This window comes from Pungitius pungitius, chromosome 9 (genome assembly GCF_949316345.1).
Source record: "Pungitius pungitius chromosome 9, fPunPun2.1, whole genome shotgun sequence".
In the NCBI taxonomy this organism is placed as follows: domain Eukaryota; kingdom Metazoa; phylum Chordata; class Actinopteri; order Perciformes; family Gasterosteidae; genus Pungitius; species Pungitius pungitius.
The window spans coordinates 14,056,411-14,076,125 of record NC_084908.1 but is presented as its reverse complement, the minus strand read 5'-3'; the positions used below and the strand labels follow the sequence as shown (position 1 = coordinate 14,076,125).

The 19,715-nt window shown below is 43.8% G+C and overlaps 2 protein-coding genes across 2 annotated transcripts; both read right to left on the bottom strand.

Moving 5' to 3' along the window:
• Nucleotides 1-352: 352 nt before the first annotated feature.
• LOC119218246 (ras-related protein Rab-33B-like) lies at nt 353-4,032 on the bottom strand. Its single transcript, XM_037472527.2, has 3 exons — nt 3,629-4,032; nt 2,083-2,261; nt 353-1,781 (listed from the first exon to the last, which is right to left on the bottom strand). The coding sequence occupies exons 1-3, from the start codon at nt 3,845-3,847 to the stop codon at nt 1,454-1,456; spliced, it is 726 nt and encodes a 241-aa protein (XP_037328424.2). The 5' UTR covers nt 3,848-4,032; the 3' UTR covers nt 353-1,453.
• Nucleotides 4,033-4,695: 663 nt separating this feature from the next.
• naa15b (N-alpha-acetyltransferase 15, NatA auxiliary subunit b) lies at nt 4,696-18,015 on the bottom strand. The gene is made up of 20 exons (XM_037472665.2): nt 17,750-18,015; nt 13,135-13,219; nt 12,925-13,029; nt 12,167-12,324; nt 11,360-11,494; nt 10,942-11,095; nt 10,603-10,722; nt 10,391-10,486; nt 10,106-10,212; nt 9,299-9,371; nt 9,019-9,188; nt 8,773-8,925; nt 8,352-8,480; nt 8,023-8,236; nt 7,708-7,901; nt 7,443-7,551; nt 7,272-7,370; nt 6,917-7,060; nt 6,418-6,515; nt 4,696-6,267 (listed from the first exon to the last, which is right to left on the bottom strand). Exons 1-20 carry the CDS (start codon nt 17,801-17,803, stop codon nt 6,070-6,072), a joined length of 2,595 nt encoding a protein of 864 aa, XP_037328562.1. The 5' UTR covers nt 17,804-18,015; the 3' UTR covers nt 4,696-6,069.
• Between the last annotated feature and the right edge of the window lie 1,700 nt (nt 18,016-19,715).

The following is a 19,715-nucleotide window of genomic DNA, read 5'->3' as shown; positions in this document are numbered from 1 at the left end:
ACCACTGTGACACGCACACACACACACACACACACACGAGGAGGTTTGCCCTCATCATGTGATGACTTCTGAATCATCGATTGGATATGCAATCACAACGCATATGATGCACAACAGCCACACTGCCTGCGCACAAGACTGGTGTCTGACCACATGTTTTGTCGATCTGGACACAGTCCTGAGATTATATTAACGCCTTTGTACTCAAGTTTGTTGGATACACATCCTCTACCAAATAATGTTGACATTCAGTCTTTTATTTGGCAGCAACTGTAAAGAAAAAATCAAATATACATAAAATCTCATATTTAAGAGTATAAATATTAAAGTTCAGTGTAGGTGTAACAGCAACTGCATTTCAAATTTTAAAAAAAAATCTGTAATGTTGTCTATGGTCAAATATCATCGTTATGCACAGAATGCTAATTATCTTATTGACATGGACACTCACAACATGGACATTCACAATAGCTAAAAACGTCACATAGTTCCATCTGAAAAGGTCAACTGTCCCCCGTGTGTCTCGGCATCAGGTCAACTGTCCCCCGTGTCTCTCAGCATTAAGTCAACTGTCCCCCGTGTCTCTCAGCATCAGGTCAACTGTCCACCGTGTGTCTCGGCATCAGGTCAACTGTCCCCCGTGTCTCTCAGCATCAGGTCAACTGTCCACCGTGTGTCTCAGCATCAGGTCAACTGTCCCTCGTGTGTCTCGGCAGCAGGTCAACTGTCCCCCGTGTGTCTCGGCAGCAGGTCAACTGTCCCCCGTGTGTCTCGGCAGCAGGTCAACTGTCCCCCGTGTGTCTCGGCATCAGGTCAACTGTCCCCTGTGTCTCTCAGCATTAAGTCAACTGTCCCCCGTGTCTCTCAGCATCAGGTCAACTGTCCACCGTGTGTCTCGGCATCAGGTCAACTGTCCCCCGTGTCTCTCAGCATCAGGTCAACTGTCCACCGTGTGTCTCGGCATCAGGTCAACTGTCCCTCGTGTGTCTCGGCAGCAGGTCAACTGTCCCCCGTGTGTCTCGGCATCAGGTCAACTGTCCCCTGTGTCTCTCAGCATTAAGTCAACTGTCCCCCGTGTCTCTCAGCATCAGGTCAACTGTCCACCGTGTGTCTCGGCATCAGGTCAACTGTCCCTCGTGTGTCTCGGCAGCAGGTCAACTGTCCCCCGTGTGTCTCGGCAGCAGGTCAACTGTCCCCTGTGTCTCTCAGCATTAAGTCAACTGTCCCCCGTGTCTCTCAGCATCAGGTCAACTGTCCACCGTGTGTCTCTCAGCATCAGGTCAACTGTCCACCGTGTGTCTCGGCATCAGGTCAACTGTCCCCCGTGTGTCTCAGCAGCAGGTCAACTGTCCCCCGTGTGTCTCAGCAGCAGGTCAACTGTCCCCCGTGTGTCTCAGCAGCAGGTCAACTGTCCCCCGTGTCTCTCAGCAGCAGGTCAACTGTCCCCCGTCTCTCAGCAGCAGGTCCACAGCTCTTTCTCTGACCTCTTCCTGTTGAGGATTTTAAAGGAGCCGTACATCGAGTCGTTTGCTGCTACATGTACTTTCTGTCTCTTCAGTCTGGCGCCAAGGGCAACAACAACGTCCTCCACCTTATCCTGCCGGTGGAGAAGCTCCGCATCGCCGCGTCGACCGCCCCCGCACTTGTTTGGCGGGTCCTTGGCGGACGTTTCAAAACACACCATGCCGTGGGCTTTGGAGAAGCTCGTCGCCTGCTCCTGGCTCACCTGGCCGTCGGTTTTGCTGGGGTCACGGAGGTCACTTTTGTTGCCCACCAGGAACCTGGGAGGAGATCGTGCAACGGAAGGGGACAAATGAAGGCCGACGATATTAAGTTGCACAAAAGAGAAATATGTTTATCGGATGTTGAGTTAACCAGAGAGGTACGATGTAATTTAAGGGAAAACCACTCTATTCCGTTATGGAGACGTATGCCAAAGAGCAGATATTGAACAAAATAAGGCATAATTTACCTATGTTAAGATTCACTTTTAAGAAAATATTTGACTTTTCAAATGTTCTTATTATTATTATTTGTCCTGCTGAAAGACTTTTATTCTCTTAGTGAGTAGCAGGCGTTCACCTGGGGATTTCCTGGCCGAGGGAGTGCTGCCTGCACTCTTCTATCCAGGCCATCAGGCTGCTGAAGCTGGTGGGGCAAGTGACGTCATACACGAAGAGCACGGCGTGCACGTTGCGATAGTAGTGCTGCACCATGGACTTACGGAAACGCTCCTGTCCTGCAGTGTCCCAAAATTGGAGCTGGTGATGATGACGAGGTGGAAAAGACAAAAAGAAAATGAGACATAGGAGGAAATAATGAAAAGGAAGCAGAGAAAAAGGAAGAAAAAAAATCATGTGTTGAAATAGTCTGAATCATGCTGACAGACACACACACACACACACACACACACACACGCACGCACACACACGTTGATGTGATCATCAACGCTTACATCTAAATCTCTTGTAAAAAAAAAAAAAAAAAAAACTTAATGGACACATGATGTTCTTAACAATGACAATTAAAGGACTTTGTACAACATACTGAAAACACAGAAGGAAAGTGAATCATTCACCAGCTCTTGTAAGACAGTGGACTTGTAAACAATTAGAATTATCTTCTGGGGACTTGTGATCTGATATCAAATGGCCCTCCGGGACTTTAGTATTGATTTTATTGACTTGAAATTGTCTTGATCCTTTTTTTCTTGAAGTGAAAACATGATATAGTTGAGGTCCTACGAAACAGCTCTGATTTGAAACAAGTTCCATTGCATATGAAAAAAAGACTAACATTAAACTTACAAGGCAATGTATAACACATCAAATAAAGTTTAGATTGTAATATAGCGGTAATGCTGCCACCTATTGGTTTGGAGGATGTGGTCAGATTTGACATAGTGCACCTTTAACTACACCTTTATTTCGAACAGAATTATAGAAGTTTGATGCACTAGGAACAAAGCTAAAAACCTCCTCTGCCCTATAAACAAATCCACAGTCACCACTGACGAGCACTTCCTCTCTGTGGTGGTTTCGAAACAGCACAAACCCACTAACACCCGCAGATTTGAGATTGAATCATCGCATAGACTCGCCAGCCACATGTCTCAACTACGGGGATTGAAATTAAGGACAAACATCTGATCGTTAAGATTCCTTTAATTAAAAAGTTAAAATACCAGAGTGAATCATGCAACGTGCAGAGAGACTTACAGGCTCAGGCAAGCACCTCGTCTGGTTTTATTTCACTCAGAGAAATCAGTGTGGAGCAAATAACGCCCCAGTCGTGAGGGATATTACCAAAAGGGCCATAAAAAGGCAGGGAAAAACAGGACAAGCCGCCGCTAAGAAGGAACAAAGCAATGTGTCTCTGGAAGGATTTTTGTTTTGTTTGTCCAGGTTAAAAATCAACGGAGTTGGACCAGGTTGTGTAAATGACACGGGATTCATCCGAAAAGAACCAACACGACGTGGAGGCTTACAATTTTCAAAGACTAGAAAGTTTATTTTCCACAGGTCTGATCACTGCCGCCATGCGTAAAAACAAAAACATGAGTTTGGCACACTAGGCCTGTTGATGAGTCTTTTGGTTTAATCGATGCATAAACGATTCCCCCACTTACCTTAATTTTCTCTCCGTGGATATCCAGCTGCCTTTCGCGGAAGTCCACCCCGATGGTGGCCTCCGCGCGGCTCGGGAACTCTGCGGCGCACAGCCGGTGCGTGAGGCAGGTCTTCCCCACCGCGGAGTCTCCGATCACGAGCACCTTGAAGGTCCGACAGCGACTCATCAGGGAGGACACGCTGCCCACGGAGCTGGAAAACTCGAGAGATGACTCCATGTTTGCCCCTCGCTCACGGTCACGAGAAAACCCAAAGCGCAGAAAAGACCTCCAAAAGAGAGGTGTCCAACAAAGACGCTGGTTTGAACAAAGTCCACAAAAAAGGAGTTCGTCTGTGTGTGTGTGTGTGTGTGTGTAACCGTTCCAGCCACACAGTCCTCCTCGCTGATCCGAGTGAACGGGAGGAGAGGACGACCCCGACGCTGCTTTTGACAGCACGGTGATGATTGGCGTGTGAGAGGGGGGGGGGGGGGGGGGTCTGGTCAAATGACGAGCAGCAGTTTTTAGAAATCTTCTACCTTTTAATTTCTGTGTAAGTTGATTTACTTCATTGATGGAACCGCCTGCAGAGCCATACCAGATAAGTACTGTGCGCTTTTATTTGTAATATCACAATGAAGTGCTAGTTCATTTATGTCTGAGAATTCAACTGGAATCTGAAGGACAAATAGCTTCATACACGTAGATGTTAATGAAATACACCAATAACGCAACCACTTCACTGTACGGGCTAGTGTGGATGCATACAACCACATATATCTTTTAAAGTTTATTTATTTTCTTCTTTCTGACCTTCTGTCTCCAACCCTTTAACGAATGGATTGTCAATATGTGTCACATTGAAGCTCCCTCATCCACCCAGACGACACGTCCTGGTAAACCCACGTTACAATCATATTTACCCTTTTTTATATTAAAAATAGGCAAACGTAATTACAGAAATCTGTATTGTTCAAAGCAAGCCACAGCAGGCTTTATATCAGATGAATCCCTATTTAACTATTTATATACCGAGTGCGGCTCAGCGAGTTAAAACAGTGGCTACGCGTACAGATGAGAAGGAATAAACCGCTTTCTTTCATTTGGTTTTAATACAAAAATCCAGAGATATCATACATCGCCATCTCAGATTTCATCTTTCACATTACAACCCAAATTGGAGGAAAACGGGGAAGAAAATAGATAATTGGGGGACAAAAGGGGGAGGAGCAGAAAATAAAATCTAAGACATATCAGATGGTCATAAGTGTTGTCGCCGTGCAACCTTTTTCCTTCTGTCACTATGGGAAATGGGCCTGGATGTTAAACTCTGACCTTTTGAGGGGTCATTTTAATTAATTAGTGGAGAAGAGTTCATCAGAGTGGAAACATCCTACTTCAGACTGTTAAGAGTCCCTGTCCACATGCAGATAAAACCATTTCTAACAAGTGACAACAGCAACAACACAAGTGACTGCCAAGAGAAGCAGACCTAGAAATGGTTACCAATAAGAGTATCACTAATCCATTGTGGACAGGAGGGTGTCAATGGTATTGCTCAGATCACAACTCTTAGAATAATGTAGAAATGTTAGAGAATCACTTTACTGCAAATGGCACACATCACACAACCTTTAGAGTTTTAATCTGTGCTACAAGGTGCTTCATGTTAACAGACACAGGAAACATTCCAAAGTTTAACCAGGAACTGTGAGGGAAGAAACAAATCAAATGTTCATGTGTGAGGCAACATTCTTCTGGTTGTACAGCGCAGTGATGACACTCCCCTGCCCCACGTGGATACAGCACACAGACATGCCTGCTGTCGCTGGATGTCCTCAGTGTCTACTTTGGGTCCTCAGTAACTCGTCCTGCTCAGCTTCCTACAGATCCGTAAGAGATCAGATCCACTCAGCTCAGTCTCCGGGTGACAGTTGTGTCCTATTATCATTTAAATTAGCTTTTTAAAATAAGGGGGAACGCAGTGTGCGTTAGGCGTGTGTGTCAGTAACACTGAGTCAAACCGAGTGGTTGCTGTCACCGTTGTTGATCGTCTGCGAGGAAACGGACAGTCCATGTAAGTCCGTCACAGCTAACCCCGACTGTTTGCCAATAACTATCGTTTATTTTAATTGTCAGCTTGGTAGTCAGCTTTGTTAAAAAAGTAAAATGGCCATTCCGTTATCTTCCTCTTCCCCCACTCCCCCCCTTTCCCACAAATATACACATCCGCACACATGCTCTCAACAAACACACACACGCACACACACACACAGTCCTGATTTCCACCATGTGGGAGAGAGCCGAGCCGAGCCGGCATGGCAGGACAGACCCGATTAAGCGGAGCCAAGGAACGAAACACCCATTCCCTGTGTCTGGCTCTACAAAATGGCTGCCAGGCGTACCACAAGGCTCCGTGCTCGGCCCAATTCCTTCTCACATTTGCTGTTGTTCCAACGCGCTCACATCTCATTGGCTAGCTCCTCCGTTTCCGTGGAAACATCTCCATTGGCGATTTTGGTGTTTTCCTCGTATCCCGGAGGCATGAAGGCTAGCGTGTAAGGGTACAGCTTGCGACACTCTGCGCGGTACGACTCGGCGCGCTCCTTACAGTCGCCCAGCGCGGCGCTCCGAAGACACTCCAGGACCTCTGTGCAGATCTGACGAGGAAAGAGAGACACTAGGTTACGTTCAACACATTTAGGTATGCGTTTTTTTTTAAAGTCACTTAGTTAAAACTATGGGCTATACTAAGTATTTCCACTGTGGCATCAATCCATTTAATAGCATTAGTGTCCAGTGCTTCCTACCTGTATGGTTCTGTTGTTGAGTGACACGTCTAGTGAAGTGGCCAGCTCTGCTGCCTTGGTTTCCTTCGAGGAGTCCAGATACGCCATCATCTTAGCAGCTGCCAGAGGGGTAGAGAAGAGGGTCCATGAGTGCTTTTAGCCATTAAAAACTACAGGAAAAACATTAAATTGGAGAAGCAGGATTATTCTTAGGTCTTGCCGGTGCCTTTGGCAAGGCATTTTAATGTTCGTGAAACACAGAATTTATCTTTGTAAATTCCCCACCGCAGTCTCTCAAAATCCCGTGGGAAAACGTGCTCCCTTAGAGCCCAAACTCACTTAGTGAGTTGATATTACAGAAAAATGTGACGAAGGAGATGTGACAGAGAAAGCCTCACACATATGGACCAAGTGCACAGCTTCTAACACACCCTCACGTGTACTGTGTCAGTATGTTGTTTACCGCACCAACTACAACTTAACCAATCATCTAATGACATTTCTCGTGCCAAAGGCTCACCAGCCAGTCGGTGCGGTATGGAGTTGGAGTGCTTGGCGAGGTAGGCCTGGTTGAAGCTCATAGCGTTGCTGTCTCCGAACAGCCGGGTGATCTCCTGCTTCAGCACCATCCGGACCACCTCCGGCAGCTGCGTGCTCTCAGTGACTGGAAGAAAGCAGAGGAGGAAGTTCAAGAAGCAATTGTGCAAAGAATGTAGAAAAACGAATCAAAGAAGTAGGAAGAAAAAAGGCAAAAGATGGTGGGTAAGTTAGTAGGTAAAATGATGTATGGATAAAAGGAACAAATAAGGAAGATTTAAGTGAAACCAGATGTGCTGATTCTACAGCTGTGGCATCAATCCGGAACTCTCTCGTACCTCCTTTGAAGAAGCGCACTAGACACTGGTGTAACCATGGATGGTCTGGCTCGATGGCCAACGCCCTCTTCACCGACTGGAGCATCAACAGGTATTTTTCTGAAAGAGAAAATGGTTTGTAAATTTGATAGAAGCAGCGAATGAAAGTTAAAAGGAGTGTGAACCACCTACCTTTCCTGAAGTAGATCTCAAAGGCCAGTAGGTGGGTCTCTATTTTGTCCTTGACCAGGTGTTTGAGGGGGATCAAGAACTTGACAGCTTCTTCCAGTGGATTTTCTACCTGTTAACAGGAATTGACAGAGAGGGACAACAAATCAGTTCAACTCACATGGCTCACCTAATCTCTGATGTGTACCTGTTTGAGAAGCGTCAAAGACACGTCTCTATTGCCTGGTCACTGGCAATAAAGTTGTAATGGTTGTTCTTGTCCTCTTACTTTGACCAGCTTGTCAGGTACCAATTCCTCTTTGGGTCCCCCGATCTCCTCGTCATCATCCTCCTTCTTCTTCTTCTGATTCTTGAGCTGCTTCTCTTTCTCTGCGTTTTTCTTCTCCTCCTCCAGCTGGGCCTTCTTCTGGGCTCTGCGCTGCTTGTTCCTCAGCTTCTTCAGCTCTTTGTCCGAGAGGTTGGCTGGAGAAAAGAGTGCAACGTTAACGCTGGACAAAATGTACCAATGTCTTATTCTATTGGTCAAGAACAACATTAGATGGATGTTGAAAACTCTGCAGTGCAACCGGGACGGCCCCCTCACCAGCTTCGGCCTGCATCTCCTTGCTGTCGTCAGTCAGGGGATTGTCGTGGAGGCTCAGGTAGATCTGGATGGCGCTGACGGCAGCCTTGTAGTAGAATGGATGCATCCGAAGGACGTCCTCCAGCTTCAGCAGGTCCACGTAGGAGCGTAGCGTCATCTTTCTCATGCAGTAGGTGTGGAAATCAAACTGGTCGTCTGTGATCTCGACAAAATGCTAATGAAAGAGAAAGTAAGATGTGAACAAACTAAACTAATACATTTAATCTGAGGAGCTTGAGGACATTTCATGCAATAACACACAATTCTAATCCCTGATAGTAAGGTCTCACCCTTTCAATCTCATGGCACTTCTTAAGGGCCTCTCCAAATTTGTTCATGGACTTGTAGGCGAGTGCGCACTCCGTCTGGAACCACATGCACTGCATCTCGTTAAGGTTCTCCACTGCCGATGCTCCCTCCTTGAAAAAAATAAAGAGCAAAAAACATGAGCAAAGTAAATGACAAAACGGGGAACAAACGCGCTGGAACCACTCGCTTTCCTACAAAAAAGTTGAAAGAAACTTGTCCATTGTCAGTGTTCCCATTTTATTGTCATTTCTCTTCCTACATGGTTGTGCGTTTACAATTATCTAATGCGCTCTGTATCGCGCCCACAGGCATGTGAGCACCACAGCGGACAGAGAGCACACAACGCAGAAAAACAAAACCATGACCTCACACATTCCCCCGCTCTCTCTCTCTCTCTCTCACCCGGGTGAACTTGGAGCACATTTCCTCGGCCTCTTTGACCATGCCAGCCTTCAGCATGTACTTGGCACACTTGGAGTTGATGAACCGGTCAGCGGTGTCCAGAGCCTGGGCCTCATCCATCCACTGAGCGGCCTCTTTGATGTTCCCAGCATGCTGCAGGTGAGGTTGATACAATGGTCAAGTCAAACGGCACCAAGCTTCTCAGTTAGACTAGTAACATGTGTGCGGAGCAGTGGAGTGTATTACCTTGTAGATCTTGGCTTTGATAAGGAAGAGTTCGATGAGCGTAGGCGTGCTCTCAATGGCAGCATTGATGTACTCTAGAGCCAGTGTCTGTTGGTCAATGATGTCGTAGTGCTGCGCCAGGAAGTACTGCACCCAGAGCAACGTGGTGGGTGGCTCCTCCTTACCGTCATCTGTGACAGAGATTGTGTGTAAGTTCTAAGTTTGCGGGTTTATAGACAGGGTGTCTTTCTTTTAAATGAAAAGACCTCAAGTTCACAGACACGGTGCCTTTTCGTCTCACCATTCTCATTGAACATTCTACAGCTTTTTAATGTGGTTTCATAGCCGACGACCAACTCCTCTATTAATGCCACCTGCAAAGAGAAAGAGGACAAAGTACATTAACTCACTTGCAGTACTGTCTGTGGGTGAATACGGCATCATACTTAAAAGGGATAGTTGAGGTCTTTTGAAGGGGGCTTGGATGAAATGTTTATCTGTTTATCTCCAACAAATGGTGTACTGCAAATAGCAGCCGGCACACCACCAGTTAGGAGACAGAGACAGGAGCACCATCAAGGGGGCAGTTTTGTTTTGCTCAATACCTGCTTAAGAGTACGCAATGTTTGGAATATTATCACTGCTTAAGATTGGCTTAAGACATTGTTTTCCGTAGGTAGAATCAAGGCCATTATTTATGCTCTCTTAAAAGCTACCTTTACCAAAAAACACTAATTTTACCTTAAAGAACTTGTGAGCTACTTGTCTACTGCTGCCTTGATCAGCTGGTTTGTTAGGTGCAGGGAAGTTGAAAAATCACGATTCACACAAAACTGACATCTTCAGTGGCCAGGACAGTAAATGTTTATCTGTTCCCATTAACAGCAGCACATTGCTTTGCTTTTGTGCTGGTACTCGCCAAAAAACCCAAACTAGTGTTGACCGTCTTCTACTGTAGTAATACTATGACTGGATAAATACCTCACAAACAAAGCGTGAAAATGAGCTCTCGTCCTTTAATGCATTCTGTAAGCACGTTTAAAGTGAGGTTTAAAGCTGACAATGTGGTTTAGAGTGAGAGCAGTCATTTCTAAAGTAGTGCTATCACCTTTTCTTTGTTGTTGTACAAGGATTTGAGGGTGGTGAAGACTGGCGGGCAGCCTTTGCTGAAGTTCAACCGCAGATACCTGTCCAGACACTCTCTGAACTTCTCACCTAGAGAAAATTATGACGAGATGGAGACAGTCATAAAACATGAATATCCTACAAAAGGTTAACACACAAATGTGGAAAAATAAAAAATAATGATGCAGCTAGGATATTGCTTGTGTATCCCTGTGACACAAAGGGAAGCAGTTTCACCAATTCTGTTGAAAAGAGACTGGAGACTCACCAGAGAGGAAGTTGAGGGGCAGCCGGCGAGGAACCAGTCCTTTGGGGAACTTCTCCCAGGCGTCCTCGTAGATCTTTTGTCGGTCTTCTACACGGCCTGGAGGGAGAAACAGTAGAAATACAGCATGGTTGTAAATTGTAGCTTGTACAATAAATGTGGAGACTAGTTTGCGATGATGGCGATGTTGTTGAAAGGAGGATAATGCGTCATACCTGGTTTTAGGGCATTTTCCAAGCCCCGGTAGTAGGACCAGTTCTCTGGGTTCCTCTCTTGCAGACGGCGGTAGACCTCTGTTGCATCATCCAGGCGCTCCAACTTCAAGAATAACTCTCCTGCAGAAACACAGCAGAGGAGCTCCGGTGTCAAGTTACATAAGAGTAAAAAGATGAAATACAGCACTGACATGAGGTACAAAGAAATTCTTGCACGGCCTGTGCTATAGAAATCATGAGAAAAACCGTTTGTAAAACATCTATATGCAAAATAATCACACGGAAAAGAAATCCACCCCGTCTGTGTAAAGGCCTTCAGCTTGAGACACAGCGACGCACCTCGAGTCTCCTCCACTGCCAGTTTGTCACAGATCTGCTTCTCATAGCTGGACAGATGCTCCAGAGCCTCCTTGTAAAGGCCTGCTTCTCTCAGCACCTGGTTCTGGTACAGCAGCAGCTCGCTGTATTCGTAGTCCACTTTGTCTGGAGACGTCTAAGAAAAACCAAAAGGGAAATCAACATTTTGTATGTGCGACAGTGGAAGACAGACAGGTGCTGCTGGATGGACTTTGCATCAGTGCTGTTCAGAGAATGCTGCTTCCTTCTGTGTGTGTGTGTCTCCCTGGTGACGTAGACTCAATGAATGACACATACAGCCCAAGGACAGGAAGCGGACTGGCCTTATCAGGAGCGGAGCTAGCAAGAGAAAGAGCGACGGAGGAAGGCATTCAAATGGGGAACAGTCATTGGGCCGAACCTGTTGTGTTTTCCGGAACTCTTCGACGATCTTTGCAGCCATCTCGTAGTCTTCCAGGAGGTGGTATGCGATGGCGTAGCCGATCCACGAGGCTCGCTGCGCAGGACGCAGCTGCAACAGCTGGTACCGTGTCTCCTACGGAAAGAAAGCGCAGCGCTTTCTTACCACCAGAACCAACAGGCCGACAAGGCCAAAGAGATGACTCCAGGCGATTGCTTATGGTTTCATGGTTTTGACATCCGGTCGCAACAAGCCAGTTCAAGGACATCTGATGTATAACTGTTTACACATAAAATATTAATTCTTATAGATGTGATCACGGTTTCTCCACAACTACAATGGCCAATTGCATATAAGCCGGCAAATACTCATCATTTTGGGGTGTGCTTTTAGCTCAGGTGCTGCAACTGTTACAGTCTTGCCAATATTTCTGATCCTTTCAGCCAATCTTTCATCTTGCAATTTGATACCTCCTACTAAATAAGCTAATAAACCCTTGAGTGTGTCCCATGAGAGCTGTTCTACATTGTGATTCCTGACTGCAAATGGTTATGTGCCTGCTCATTTGCTTGGTCCTCTTCAGGAGGAGAGCAACACTGTCCTGGACAAAGCAGAGTGACAGATGTGTGCATTCCATGAAAGTTCTTCCCCCACAAATTATTATGGTTTATAAATATAGTACAGTAAGTTTGTTTTAAAAAACGAGGTGGCCATATTTCTTAAATGTGCTTTCCAAATTGGCTGTGGCCATGAGGGCTCCATTATTGTATGCAATTCTCAGGATAACGATCAACTGTAAGTTCTCACCCTGTAGCCCTCCAGGTCTCTCATCTGGATCTGCAGCAGAGAAAGGTCTCTGAGGATCTGCAGGTTGTCTTTGTCCCACTTCAGAGCATTGCGATAGCACTTGATGGCCTCGTCGTACTTCTTATCCGAGCGCTGTAGTAGCCCGTATACATGCCAGCCTGGGGCACACAAGGAGTCAAGGGACAACCAGCATTCAAACCGATGGTATCAAACGACCATTGCAAAAAGGTATATAGAAGAGAGAAGTTGTGGTTACTGGGACCCAATGCGGCTTTCCTGGTTAGATGAAAACCAAGTTCTTGTGACTTCTTCAAAAGTTTACATTTTGACATTTATAATATGAGAATCTACACATTCTATTGATTAGTTTTAGCAGCATACACTACAAATGCATATTGAAGGGAATATTTAAGCATGTAATGAGGGCTGCAAAAGACACTAATTTAGTATTTTTTCCATTAATTGATTCATTGTTGGAACAATAAAAAGGTTGGAAAAATAATAAATATTGTAATTAACAGGAATAAATAAATAACCAAAATCACTCTTTGTATAAATATCAGCATACATCACTCAATGTATACGCTTTGGAAACAAGATACCTGTTGGCTCCTCAAGATAAGATCTAACTGTAGAGTTCTCTGCTCTTACATAACACAGTACTAACAGAATAGTAATTTGTTGCCCACCCTCAAACCATTCATTATTCCACTTGCATCGCCCCATCCGGGCTCATCACATGAAGTGAATAAGGATACAGACATGGCTCTTGAGGTCATTGCGCAGGCCTCTTCTCACCAGGTCGTAGGCCTCCTCCTTCTTTCCCAGACAGTTCAGGGTTAATCCCTTCATCGCCAGGGTCTCTGCAGGAAGACAACGGTACAGCGGACAGTGAGAAACATGGTGCATACATCAAATTGACCCAACAACATTTCTTCCATCTTTCCATCTGTATATCTGCTGCCTACCTCCATGCTCTGTAAACTTGGGGTTGGACAGAATTTGCTTGCAGAACTTTAGTCCATTTCTGTACTGCTTGTGTTCATAACATCGCTGTCAAGTGGAGAAAGAAAAGAAATCACATTAAGCCAAAAGAACATTTGTTATTTCAGATAGAGTGTACGTATGATTGACTAACTACAGCATGTGCAGAGAAAATAATAAATCAGAGTCATATTCAATCACCCAATAAAGCGGATTCAGACTGTAATTCAGAGTAGCAGCAAAATATTCATCCTGGACCCGGAGCCTTGCCCAAATACTTCAAATAGGGCAAGGAGTTGGGCTGTCACGTGAATACTGTTTGCTGTGAAATATATTGCACAAAAATGAATTGTGATATTTCCAACCATTTATTTTTCAGACTATTTAGCCAATATAACGTGTTAACCGAATATTGAGCTTTACAATTAAGCTGTTAGATATGATAACAAAAATGATAACAAAAATGTACACAAGAGTACAAGGGTAAACCAACCATGTGGTTATCATGTGGACTAAGCTAGATTTACAACGAAAAGAAATAGAAAAACTATGGAAGGGAACTAATTACACTTTTTTGTGTGATCTATACCTATTAACGGACAGCTGATACACGAGAGCAGAACGGGAACCACAGCTGACCTTCGAGAACAAGGAATAATGCCGTCTTTGTAAGTCAGCAGTTCTAGTCCAAAATACAGAGCGGGTTATAGTTGTTCACCATTAAGGAGACTAATACAACAGTAGAACATTACCAATATACGAACACCTATCCTTAATACTCATCAGCATCCGGTACATAACAGTCAGGTTATATGTTGAGTCAGACTTTTTACCAAGACACACTTAGTATTAAACCACTATAACCAGCTTTCTGTCTCAAAGTTACATTTAGTATGTAGCGGTAGAATTAAACAGAAAACCACCTCTCTTTTTAAGCTGGTGTGTGTGTGTGTGTGTGTGTGTGTGTGTGACAGCTAGGAAGAGTTATGCTGGCAGATGGCATTTTGTTGACCCATCCTCAACTTCCCCCAGTGTTTTCCCCTACCGTAATAACATAACAAAAAGGATAACTGTCCCACACATTCAAATTACTCTATTTTACACTAATTAATTACTTTAGTTGGGATTATTAGTACTTAGCGGCAATTTAAAGATACTTTGTCACAGGTACACGGCTGTTAAAAGTAAACAAAATCTGAAATGGCCAAATAACAAAAAAGGTATCACAATATTAAGTGACTTCTAACTCAAAACCCACTTCACTGATCAAAAAGAAAAAATCCCAATATTTCATGCTTTAATAGGGACATAACGGGAACATAACTTTAAGATGTGTGCATAGCAGTTATACTATTGTGATAAGCCATTTACAATTTATAGTTTATCAGTGTTCCAAATGATGATAAAAGTCTTGATTATAGCAGCTGTGCTACAAGGCACCAGGCTCACATTTAGCAACTGTCCCAAAAAATTAAAAACGGCTCCCATATCCTTAAGATTAGATTCAGATTAGATTAAACTTTATTGTCATTACACATGCACAAGTACGGAGCAATGAAATGCAGTTTGGGATCCAACCAGAAGTGCAACAGAAAGTGTCATAATAAATAACAACCTCCAGGTGTGCAAGAGCTCGCAAAAAAGTTCCACACCAACATCTTTTGTTTTAGGAGCACGATGGTAGTAAACAAACTGTATAATTGGGGTAAATTTAGCAACATTAATACCACCGTCTGTGCTTAACATAGAACATGTTGTGTTTGTTAATTAAAATGTGTGTGTTGGCTCTGAGCTGCAGAGCTCGCTGCACACCTTCTGTTAGTAAAATATGTAAACAATCAAGGTGGAAAAAGCACTGTCTACCATTATATAGGGGTCACAACACGCATGAGCTAATAAAAACTTGGTTGTGCTAATTAGCAATCCTTACTAACGGACACAATTTCATTCACCAGCAAACCTGGCTGACACCAATGACGTCATCCGAGTAAAGAAATAAAGACAAAGAATGTATGGAATTGTTGGGACAGTCCCTTCGCTTCAGACAGATTAGAGGCTTGTGTTTGTTTTTAACATTGTTTGTTTTGCTCTTATGGTATACCGCGTTTTTGTTCCGCTTGGTAACCTAAGCAATAGTTTAGTTGTGTTACATCCTAAAGGTCACGGGATCCATACAGTTCTATACACTAAATACTAACCATGATGCATCTAGACAGACATGCATAAAGACCACGACAGGCAGACTCAGTTTTTACTTGTCCAACAGCTTACAAAAACTTATTGAATGTGGGCGAGTTGCTACAGGTATCCGTGGAAGTAAATACCCAAGTCCAGTTTGACGAATAACATCCATTAGTAAACTTTATTGTTAGTTCTATTTGTGCTAGAGTCAAACTTTTCCTCTAACATCTTTTAGTATTTATTTGTCATTGTCACTGTGCCTGCAACAGAGTTTTAATACTTGGGGTTTAAAAAAAGGAGGAATTGTCTTTAGGGCTTTTAATTTCCCTGCACGCTTAAATGCAGCATAAAAGGTTTTCAGATCAGAACAAGATTGCAATACAGCATGGATGAAATGTTTTCTATTTCTGGGCCCTGTTCAAGTTTAAAGATAACAGTGAGGAAAAGTATCCCGCCCCCCATGACAACAGAACAAAACAGAAACTCAGCCAATTCTAGTGCCAAGCAGAAGTTGGAGACCTGCCACCTTCCAATAACGCATTTGGGCGCTCTGTGTGGGAAAAGGCCAAAATAAAGAGGGGTGTGGTCCACTTCTGGCTGCAGCCAGGGAGACAAGTGTTTCAAATCTCAATTTACATTCACCAGTGCAGAAAGGGCAATCAATGACAGTAATTTCATTTTTATGTTTTCACATTCCCACAGTGGATTCATGCTGATGAAACAATTTCATCCCTCCGAACTAAGAACAAGAACTAAAAGCTCACTTCACTTTATTATGGACAAGAGTTGACCAATGTTTTAGCTCAGGGCATTAAACTGATGAAGGCATTCCGAATGCAAATCTCAGATTTTGAATAACAAGCTGAAACAAAGACAAACCGGAAGACTGTTGAACCTGCAGTACTAACGTGTACTTTAAAATAGTACAAGTGCTTTAAACAAATTATAACACTTTGGTTGCAACTTAGTAACTATGGCAGCGAAGGCCTTCCTATTCCTTAATTGTTTAATGTATTATCATCCAACACAAAACAGATGTTATTCAGTGAGTGACTTCACCAGCTACACACATTCGGCATTTTTTCAATTTAGTGGTCAATTCTACAAGTGTGACCAGGAAACCCAATTTCCATCCAAAACAACCAACGATAACACAACACAGCGCCACAACGAGCGGAGAGAAAAGCATAATAACCCCATCTGAGGTATGCAGAAAACACAGGCTCTAACTTTTATAGATCAGGGGTTCACAGGTCCTGCCAGAGGAAAAGTGGATTAATGCCCTCTGCCAGTGAGCACAGACCATGCTTTTTATGACAATGAAGGTTATCTGAACTGGTCAGTGACGTCAGCCTGCTCGCTGCCAACCGAACGGTACTTCACACAGTCCCTGCAAAGTGTAACTATTAGATGTGCTTGCAGAGATGTTCAACAGCACAAACTCACAGCCAACCAGCACAACTGATTTTTTTAAAATTAATCTGGCAAACTACACCGAATTCCACAACTTCTCTAACAGACACGATACTGTGTGCAAATAATAAATAGACAGCGGAGCAACACAGGTACTCCGGTAGGGAAGAGAGGGGTGGATGGATGAATGGGTGGGTTGAAAGAAGGCCTGAAGCAGCTAACATTAACGTTACACATTTGCTGACACAGTCACACCGGTCCGTCCCTCGCTTCCTCACGTTGTGCACACTAGCAAACAGTTAACGATACAACTTTAACTGAATCCAACCGACAACGCAGATCTGATTTTAGGTGATGACCACATACAGGTTCCACACAAAGAGATGTTTCTTTGACATTTACAAGATGGGTATAACGCCCGTTGGCTAGCGTTAGCCGGCTAGCTAACGTCAAACCAGTGTGATGGACTCCCATAGCCGGTTAGCTTGGCCCACGTCTGACACAAATCAAACGTACGTTAATGTTGTGGTAGAAACAGCTGCCGTGCATTCAGATAATTGCAAGAAAAACGTAAAAATACTTTTAAAACGTCGCAATAGTTTGCTACAAGAGTAAACGACCGTTACACTGGCTACACATCGTGCCACCTAGCATCAAGTTATCAGTTGTTGTGTTAAACGAGCACAGCGGCCTATCGCCAATAAGTCAGTCTGGTTATTTAAAATACCAATTGCCGGTTTGCAAGTAGTGGTGCTGCATTTCAAACACTACAAACACCATCAGAAGCGAGTAAAGGACAACCATTTTGGCTTTAATCCCCGGTGACAGCGCATGTCAGAGCCGGGCTAGCTAGCCCATTCAATGATGCCATTTTGCTAACACACGGAAGCTAACGCTAGCTGCCGGAGAGCTACACCGACACACATACACATACACACGAACACAGCGTCGCCGACGGAGCTTTAAACTCGCCAAGTCTGTGCAACTCTTTAACAATCAACTCACCAAAATCCTCTTGAAGAGAGCGTTCTCTTTCGGCGGTAAAGTAATTGTCGGCATTGTTGCAGATGAGATCAGTTTCCCCCTCGACCTCAGCACATGTAGCTAAAGTTAGCCCGGGTAGTCAAGACGAGTAGAGTTGAGTGATGGCTCGGGTTCGCCCGCCTCTGCCGCTCCGCTCGATTGCTCCGTCCTCTTTCCTAACTCGCTTCCTCCTCACGTGGTGATTCCAACACCTTTCAAAATGGCGGCGGCTGGACGTGACATCCAAGCTTTTTTTTACCGTGGGTTTAGGAGGCAGCCGTAGTCTGAAAGATATTTTACTCCTTTTGAACATTAATAGAATTACGTTTATTGTCGCGGTATTGAAAAAGCTTAAAACGTAGTTGTTGCACCATTAAAATGTATGTTTACATGTCACACTTGGTACTCACAGCACAAATCTCCTTCAATGCAGATTTAGTGACAACAGAAACACTTTCAGGAGATGAAGGTGAAACGGACCGTCTAGTGTTTAACTTTGTCTATACATCATTTTGCACAGTCAAGGTTCAACGCTGAAGTAAGGTAACAATAAGCAAAATATTTGTGGTGTTGGTGGAGTTTAAATCAGTATACTACCTATTTACAAATGTGTAAATTGCACTACTATGGCACTCAACTTATCCGGGAGATAAGAAATAACAGCATGCATAATAAGGGATATTTAGTACGTATACAAATACTAAGTCATAGCCTACAAGCGGTAACAGCTTAATGTAAGGTCACTTTTACCCCTCTCGTGGTATTCATCCATCCATGTGTTCTTAAGGGGTGTCAAAAACAACAGCCTCAAGGCATTGCTATCAAGGTTTTAGTCCTTTAATCTTGTAGTTTTGGTTGCACAGCAATAACCCACAGGTGTAAAAAAGAACACAACTTCCTTTTTTTACTATGACTACATTTTGTGAATTAAAGCCTATTGATGTACAGCTTTTGGTCACATCAACATTACATCAACATTGTCTTGCTGTCTCTCTGTCATGTTGGCTTTGATATTTAGACTCAAAAATGATCTAAGTTACTAAGAGCATTGTAAGCTTCACTTCAAAAGAATTTTCTTGGGCCAAACTTACTAACATACTTCCATATAGTTAGGAGATTCACGACAATGATGCAAAAAGAATGGTCTACTTGTATGAAGAAGAAGCTCTGCTAGCCAACATTTTAGTCCATAAACTATTCAATTTATCACACTATTTTTTTTTCAAACTCCATAATCGCTGCATCCTAAACTTCCCATAATGCAACACTGACATATTTTGGTTTGAGCGCCATGCAGATAAACACCCATGTCTTTCAAACTCTATTTCAAGAGTTTGCAACGATGGCTTTCTGTTATGCGATCCATAACCTAACCCTGCTGACATCACCATGAAAGCATCAAGGTCAGGGACTTTAAGAGAAAACCACAGCCACGGAAGATTTTTGTGGAAAATTGGTGGAGTGCAGCAGTAATTATTATGTTAATTAGATTACCTTCACCGCAGTACACCTATGTGTGATGTTTTCATTTTGGATGAATGTCATTTTGGAGGAAAGCTGTCCTCAATTCGTACTAGCGTCCTCTAGAGGGCGCTATATGGAAAGAAAAGAGTTGAAACCACACCAGTGCTCACACCCAGACAATTTGTTCATCATCATTAGTAAACAAGGCGACTTTGGGCAACTTCTAAGTTGTGAGAGAGAGTAGACAGATCAGTAAGCATTTGTGTGTGTGTGTGTGTGTGTGTGTGTTGAACACAGTGCACATGCACAGGTTATCTTAAACAAGCCTACAGAGCACTTATGCCTACAGTTGGATACTTTGCATCGATGTAACTCAATGGTACAGAAAGATAAAGTCATCTGAAGGTAATTAGAAATTGCAGTGTGTGTGTGTGTGTGTGTGTGTGTGTGAGAGAGAGATTTTCATGGGGATTTATTCATGGTG